At 43.1% G+C, this 8,408-nt stretch overlaps 1 protein-coding gene across 2 annotated transcripts in view; it reads left to right on the forward strand.

Annotated features, from left to right (window-relative positions):
• The window catches only part of Vcl (vinculin), a 95,850-nt gene extending 87,935 nt beyond the window's left edge, over window positions 1-7,915 (forward strand). The window contains exons 19-22 of one of the 2 annotated variants that reach the window (XM_021642974.2): window positions 1,207-1,410; window positions 3,401-3,604; window positions 4,068-4,172; window positions 5,777-7,915. In XM_021642974.2, coding sequence (XP_021498649.1) covers window positions 1,207-1,410; window positions 3,401-3,604; window positions 4,068-4,172; window positions 5,777-5,923 — 660 coding nt within the window. In that variant the 3' untranslated portion in view covers window positions 5,924-7,915. The remainder of the gene's footprint in view (window positions 1-1,206; window positions 1,411-3,400; window positions 3,605-4,067; window positions 4,173-5,776) is intronic. The other variant, XM_021642973.2, reaches the window with a different exon arrangement.
• Window positions 7,916-8,408: the final 493 nt, after the last annotated feature.

The following is an 8,408-nucleotide window of genomic DNA, read 5'->3' on the forward strand; positions in this document are numbered from 1 at the left end:
GTGAACTAGTAAATTGAGTTTGGGGTGAGTGAGAAGTTGTTTTCAACGAGAGCAAGCGTTCAGCTGTACTCAGAAGGTGGTGCTTTTGGTTGCTTCAGTAAGATATTGTGGAAGCTTTGTACGGAAGATCTTTTTTTTAAATTTTTGTTATTATTTGTTTTCTTTTTTTTAAATATATATTTTATTTATTTATTATGTATACAATATTCTATCTGCATATACACTTACACGCCAGAAGAGGACACTGGATCTTATTATAGATGGTTGTGAGCCACCATGTGGTTGCTGGGAATTGAACTCAGGACCTCTGGAAGAGCAGGCAGTACTCTTAACCTCTGAGCCATCTCTCCAGCCCATGGAAGATCTTTTTAAGGACAACTGGATGAGGCATCTTCTCTAGGCTCCTTATAGCTAGTTGAGTGGTTGTAGGCTATTTGTAAATCCTCTTCATCACCATTAGGTTGTTCTTGTCTGATTCCTGGCTAGCTGTCTGTTACCTTTGACGTACCATTTCTAATGTAGAACTTCTAATTCTTGAAGGAAATAATAAGTGTCTGGTAGCTGCAGAGCTGTGTGTTTCGGGTGATGGAATGGTGAGCCTCTGATTTAGGAGGATGCCTGGTTTTCCTGTTCAAACAACTTATATGGCTGTGTTTATTTTTTTTTCTCCTCTGGATTCCTTCCCCCCCCTTTTTAAAGATTTCTTTATTTTATGTATATGAATATTCTATCTGCATTTACATCTTTCAGAAGAGGGAATTAGTTCACGTTATAGATGGTTGTGAGCCACCATGTGGTTGCCAGAAATTGAACTCAGGACCTTTGGAAGAGCAGACAGTGTTCTTAACTGCTGAGCCATTTCTCCAGCCCTCTGGATTCCTTTTAAAGGTCAGGGCGACTGGGTGGTTTGGCTCCCCTAAACACGTGATTCTGGTCAAGTTTAACTTCAGCAGCAAGTATATAGCACCTGCCTTCTCTGGAAACCTTTCACTACAGCAAATGTCTTCACTTTTCTCAAGGAGACTTAGGCTGGAGGCTGAGTTCCTGTCTTTGCACCTTGGTTCACATGGCTCCTGGAGAATGTGCCATTTTCTTTCCCATCCCAGGCAAGCTTTGGTTACTAAACCAGCTGAAGCTCCATTTCCCAAGTTCTGTTGTTCTTACTAACACTATCCCTGTTTCTCACCCTTCCCGCCATCAACAAAGCCGGGTATCCCAGCCGCTCAGGTGGGTATAGGAGGTGTAGCTGAGGCAGATGCGGCTGATGCTGTTGGGTTCCCCTTCCCCTCTGACATGGAAGACGATTACGAACCTGAGCTGCTGTTAATGCCATCTAATCAGCCGGTCAACCAGCCCATTCTGGCGGCGGCTCAGTCCTTGCACCGGGAAGCTACCAAGTGGTCTAGTAAGGTACTGATCGGTACCCCTTGTTGGGGGCTGCTCCAAATGCATCCGGCCATGTGCAGCCTTGACACCTTGCATCACTCATTATCTGTGCGGGTCCTGTGAGTCTGAGCCGGGCGGGCAACTGTCGTCTGTCTGCACCTTGTTGTTAGGACTGGCTTCACAAGTTTGATAGGTTTGCTGATGCCCGTCTGAACTGCATTTATGTTTGGCGAATAAAGAGAAATGGGGTCACTTTCAAAAGATTCATTTTCTTCCCATTTTTTTGTGGCCATTATTGGAGCTATAAATTCCTTGGGAAGCTGTAGCTATATCTCTCAGTGACTTCTAGGTCAGGAGCCATTGGAGACTAAAAGTTCTAGCTAACCACTGAGCTTTGCTTGGCTCCCACTGACCTCTCACTGATGGCTCAGCAGAGTTGATCAGGACAAGAAGCAGCTTTAGATGGCAGAGTCTCTGGGGAGGACTGCTTGCTGCCCTGCACTTGGCTGTGTGACAGATGCTGGCCTTCATGGGAGCCCACAGGGAAGGGGCTTCACTGACTGCTTTTTCAGGTGTCTTAGAGGGCTTGGAAGTGGCCACAGGGAAAGCTCAAGGCCGTCAGTTGGATGATAGAGCCTTGGTTACTGAACTAACATTCATTTGGAGAGTGTAGGTGTGGAAGTGATCACCTTTCTTTCTTTTTTTTTTCTTATTTAAAGATGGCATGTTGCAAGAGTCTGAAGATGGTGGGTAATAACTAACCCTGGCACTGTGTTGTCTTCTAACCCATGTCATGTAATCCCAAATTACCTCAGGTGAACACTGGAAGACTATCCAGGGGGCTTCATCTAACACACGCTTTTCCTCATGACTTCCCAAACGCGTGTTCTCTCTAGCTTCAGTTTATTTCCTGAGACATAATGTACCTTCCAACATCAACGATGAGCCACTTCATGGTGACTGTGGAGCTCTTGCGAGAGCACCCTGAGTGACATGGTTTGTGTGTGGCTCACTGCATTGTATAAAAACTGAAGAGCATGAGGGGAAAAATTGAGTGGGGCCTGGCCATTTCGGTAGTTTTAAACACCGTAGTTGCTATAATTTTAGGTTAAGGACATAAAATAAATTGCTTAAGTATTTTCTTATTATAATCCATGAGGGTGTTAAGTGAACCAAATGCCAAAGCTAAGATAAACTGTCATTGATCAAACGGGCTTCCATTTTCAGCCCGATTCAGCCCTATTTATTTATTTATTTATTTATTTATTTATTTATTTATTTATTTCCTCCCTCCCTCCCTTAGCATTCTCCTAGGTGAACATACCTTAAGTGGAAGCTTTACTTAGCTTATGGGACTGAAAAATTGATTTGTAACTTTTTAAAATGTGGAATGATTAAAATTGTATGCTCTTTCAAGCTGACAGGTCAAGAGGCAGTAGAGGGAGGCAAAGTTAGTCTAAATGAGAAAATATCCATTTCTCTTGTTTTTCTACTCAGGCTGAAAATAGTATGTGGGGTTTCAAGTTCTAGTGAAGTAGCACAAGTACTTGGCTGCTATTTACAAGAACAAAGATGAAGAGGATGCTTTCATCATCTGGAAAGCCTCCTCTGCGTTCTCCTTCTCTGGCCACCTCCACTACTTTCTCCCCTATTATAGAAATCAGAACGCCTGTGTGACCGACTCCTTGGCTCTGGCTCTATGTTATTGACACAATTAATCTGGAGATGCTCAAGTGTTTGTCCAGTGCTGTGCCTGGGGCATGCACAATTCCCTTTCAGACTAATATCTGGCCGTCTGTTTTCATTCAGGGCATTCTCTCTGAGTATGGGGGCAAGTGTTCTGTCTCACTGTTGTTTCTCCAGTGCATTCTATTATCAAAACAGTACTCTCCCTTCTTCCTTAGCCTTCCAGAGGGCTGCTAGAGCAGCAGGCTTCCTTCTCTCTGTTTTCCTATTTTCCTTAACTTGGCCAGTGTGTGGGCAGAGCTCATGCTATGTCTTTGCTTCTCTCCAGGGCAATGATATCATTGCAGCAGCCAAGCGCATGGCTCTGCTGATGGCAGAGATGTCTCGGCTGGTAAGAGGGGGCAGTGGTACCAAGCGGGCACTTATTCAGTGTGCCAAGGACATCGCCAAGGCCTCTGATGAGGTGACTCGGCTGGCCAAGGAGGTTGCCAAGCAGTGCACAGATAAGCGGATTAGAACCAATCTTTTACAGGTACTTGGGAAAATAGGCTGTGTGTGTGTGTGGGTGTGTGTGGGTGTGTGTGGTGGTGGTGGTGGTGGGGACAAGGAGAGGGAGGGGAGGGAGGGAACACGAGAGGAGAGAGCATGAGAAAGAGCACTTGAGTGAGAAGCATGAATGTGAGGGAAAAGCAGAGAAGAAAGTGGGTTAATTAGGAAGAGGCACTCAAGAAGGGAAAGCAACAGCAGCAAGGGCAGTGTGTAGATAATTGGAAAAAATAGACTGAAAGTTTTATTTTCTAAAAATAGTAGAATTTGAATGCTTCCATTTATGAACCAATTGGGTTGGACTGACACTAGAGATAAAAACAAGTATATTTTTGCCTTTATTGAGTATTTCTGCATACCATCGACGGAGAATGGAGTTGGGTATGTCCATCTGGAAGGAAATTGTGGGCAGGACAGTCAAGGAACATGAAATGAAAATTTCTCTTTAGGTGTGTGAGCGGATCCCAACTATAAGCACCCAGCTCAAAATCCTGTCCACAGTGAAGGCGACCATGCTGGGCCGCACCAACATCAGTGACGAGGAATCCGAGCAGGTACGTGCTGCCGCTCTGTATGCTCGGCTCAAGCTTCTTTGCTGTTTAGTTTCAGCTTGACAACAAACTTAGCTCTGAAGTGAGAATTCAGCAATCCTCCCTCTCTTTCCTTATTTCCCCCTCTGCTGAGCCCTACTCTGAGTCACACTCCTGATTTTCCTATGGTGAAGACATCTTGGTTGTATCACCCACAGAGGACCCGCCATTATTTTAAAAGTTAAAATGAGAGTCTATCTCGCCCCATTGGTGAACTCACAGACAATTTGGGAGACCAACTGCTTCTGACCTCTACAGAGACTAGGGGCACCCACTGCACCTTTGAGGAAACATGAAGGACACTTTACTGTTGCCGCCACTACCATTATTTTAATCCAGCAGCTCTCATCTCCCCTACCATGGGAACTTCATCAAAATCCCTAACCTCCATATAGTGCAAGTGGAATTTGGTACTGGGTTGATTTCCGTGGTGGAATGTCTTCTGCCTAACAATAGGAAAAGTTGGGAAAGGAAGGATGAGACTGGAAATCATATGAAGTTAGTTAACAAAATACATGTTGGGACTATGTGTGTTCCATTAAATTAAAAAAGGTAGAAACAGTATGGTAGACTAGAACACACACAGGATACAAGTGAGAAGTTTTAGCTGGATCCTGTCTTGTGGAGTGAATTGGCTGGCAAGGCTCCAAGCTTTTCCAGGCCTGAGACCCATCATAACAAGTAAGAGGACCAATGTTAGGAATTTAGACTGTAGGGACTTTTCTTACAGCCCTCTGAAGTTTATGTTCACATTTCACTCATGTGACATATTTCTCTGGGGAAACCCTACAGCCTTTATTAAATCCTCAAAAGATCTATGACTTATAGATAGTTAGAATCTGCCCTAAAGAATGATTGAGTTGCCTGGGTATGAACAGACACTCAACTTGATCCCTGTCCTCTAAATTTGTGTTTTGAAAATTAACATACTTACATTTCTAAGGTAGTTGGTGGCTTAGTTTGATTATTTTCATTGTTTTTGAGATGCCTCCTGTCCTAAGTAGTGGAGAGCAGTGAACAAAACTAACAAAAATCTCTGCCCTATGGAACTTAAATGGTACAGACGGATATGTCAAACCAACTACCCCCCAACCCGAAAATCAAAAAACAAACAAACAAACAAAAAAACCCCATCCTCCAAACAGTAGGTAGAATATATAGCATGCCAGTTAGTGAGGAATTTTGTGAAGAAAATAATAACTTCACGTGAAGAATGCTAGGAGTTTATAGTGCGATTTAATATAAGGAAAGGTTTCCTAAGGTGGCAGCTTAGCAAAGATCTGAAGGACACCGGAGGAGGAGCCTGGGTTCCGTGGACAATAAAGCGTTACAGGTAGAGGAAATAGCAGGAGTCCTGAAAGAATACCACCTTTGAAAAATCAAGTATGAGTCAGCCGCATGAGGACACAGTGCAATCACTGACTGTATAGTTAAACCACCAGTGATAACATGCAAATATGAGATCCAGTGCAGGTGGGTGGGGTTAACTGCAGTCCACTCCTGGCTTCACACTTGCTCAAAGGCAGCACTGCATTAGGCACTACAGTAACAGGCCTCTTTTATTGCAGGCCACAGAGATGCTGGTGCATAATGCCCAGAACCTCATGCAGTCTGTGAAGGAGACAGTGCGAGAAGCAGAAGCCGCTTCAATCAAAATTCGAACAGATGCTGGATTCACTCTGCGTTGGGTCAGAAAGACTCCCTGGTACCAGTAGGCACTTTACCATGCCTGGCTGATCCATAAACCTCTGCTAAAGAGAAGAGAACCATCTAAATTCCAGAAGCCATTCAGAATTGCAGGGAGTGAAAAAAAAAAAAAATCAATCCTTGGTCTCACACACGAGAAAGGAATGGGGCCTCTTCATGTATACTTTATACTTTACACTTCTGTCATGGACACTTTGAAATCTGTCTGTGTAAACCCTGTACTCTCACGGTTACTCCTGTGCACAGTCTCCCAGTAATGAGGACTGGGTCTCTAGCCCATGGATTTTATATAAGCTCAGAATAAGAGTGAACACTAGACAGACGCCCTGCTCTGTCCCCGGGAAACATTTCCCTCTGTTTACGGTTCACCAACTCCCTTTCCCCATTTTAGGCTCTCAAGACCTAGAGCTGAGGCAAGTCAATGAATAACTGCTTTTAAAAGTTGTTTTGGGTTTCCACATTGCTGCTGACTCTGCTTACCTTCTCTGGGCTGTGCATCGTGCTGCAGGAAAAAGATGGTCTCTGGGGAAGTCCAGCTTGTGTGGTCTGGAGTCATTTCCTGCTTCCTCACAATGTAAAATCAACTTTCACTGTTGGGAGGAAATCACTATTCTGTCTTTACCATGCCCAATATGTGTTAGGAAAACTTCCTGCCTCACATCCTGCCTTGCTTGGTTGCCAAGGTAACCATTCTGCAAACACACTGGTGCTCTCTGCCACTAGAGGGGCAGAGTAGCTGGGTGTGATCCTGCCCATCCTCCCAGTGGGGCCACTCCCAGGTTTTCTATGCTTTGTCACTGCCAATAGAGGTCTATGCTGAGGCCTTAGCATGCATTCATTAGCTCTTTTTTCTTTCTTAATTTCTGAGCTGAAATGCTGCATTTATTTTTTAACCAAATCACCTACTCTTTGGCAATCTTCCTTTATATGCTTCTTAATTAAGATGTTAAAGATACATAGGTAGGTGTTTGTCTGTGATCCCTTTATCCCCCCACCTTTTCTTTTTTAAGACTGGGTCTCCTTATGTTGCCTGGGCTAGTCTTGGAACTTCTGGATTCAAATGATCTATCTGTGTCAGCCTATTAGCTCCTACCATTACACTTGGCTTTGCTTGTAACTTTGAAAGGTCCATTCAAAATTAAGTCCCAGGAATTAGGGCTTGCTCCTTAAGAGGCTTGAATGGAAAGGTAGTCCTGCTGAAAGATCCTTCTTGAGTAGGGAAAAAAGCATTTGCAGATTATAATTCTGGTGCTGCTCTGGATAAATCGGTAGGGACTATTATAGTTTTTAATTGCTTTTAACCAACTATAACCAAGTCTTTTTCATCCTTCCATAAATACAAGCATTCAGGAATCATGAGAATGGTGTCTAATTATCAGAAAGGCATGTTTCCTATTGGGAGAGGTCAGAAAGAAGCGACTTCCCTCACTCTTGCATTGACCCCTGCTGTGTAAGTGTTTCCCAGCACGTGAATGCTTCTTTCAGAAATGAAGAACCAGATGGATACAGGAGTAGGACCTTTTTCTTGGATGTTTTCCTATATGTAGTGTGTTCAATTCCAACACTGAATGTGTACATCTTATGTTGATCCTGTATACTCAGGCTCCCCCTATTTCCTTTCAGCTGATAACGATTCTTTTCAAAGCTCTCAGCAGATCTGTATAGTTGCTTACCTGATATAAATGCATATCAATGCCTTTAAAGTATGAATCTATGCCAAAGATCATCTCTTGTTTTACTAAAGATTGCTTAGAGGAACTAAGAAAAATCATGTTTGCTCTCCAAGTTTGTGCAGTTCTGGAAACACACGTCTGCCAGATGTGCTTTTCTTGAGTCACAGTATAAGGAGGCAAAAGGAAAACAGTCCCTGAATGACATGTTAGAAATGCCACCACTAAAAAACTACATTTATAAGCTAGGATTTATTATATGCAAATGTTTTCTGCCTCTTCTGTTCTGTTTAAAACAATAAAATACATTTATATGAATAATGTTCTAAATGATGGACATGTTATTTTAGTAACAACTTTGGGTCAGACTCTTCATTTTTGAAGCTAATCCTCAACACCCGGAAACTAACAATTCTATTCAATCCACAAAGGAGTATAAATTAATAGTGTATTTACATAAGAGGGCCATGTTGGTAAAGGATAATCTTGGCAACGATACATTAGGGGGAACAGAAATCACAAGTTGCAGTGGGCCGAGCAGCCGGATGTGGGTCAGCCCCCCCTTGAAATGGCCCTCATTTAAGAAGATTTTAACTATGATTGGAGACCACCACTGTCCCTTAAAAAGCTGAAGTTGTGAAATGTAAGGGACACTTTTATTTGTTCCCAATCCCAGTACAGAACTAGGACTGTGAGGCAGAATCATCTTTAAGAACAGTTGACCTCTTGCCAGAGGAAACACTGACAAAAACAAAAACAAACAAGCAAAAAAAACCAAAACCAACCAACCAACCAAACAAACAAAAAAAACCTATGCTTTTGC

The sequence above is a fragment of the Meriones unguiculatus genome, chromosome 4 (assembly GCF_030254825.1).
Source record: "Meriones unguiculatus strain TT.TT164.6M chromosome 4, Bangor_MerUng_6.1, whole genome shotgun sequence".
Classification (NCBI taxonomy): domain Eukaryota; kingdom Metazoa; phylum Chordata; class Mammalia; order Rodentia; family Muridae; genus Meriones; species Meriones unguiculatus.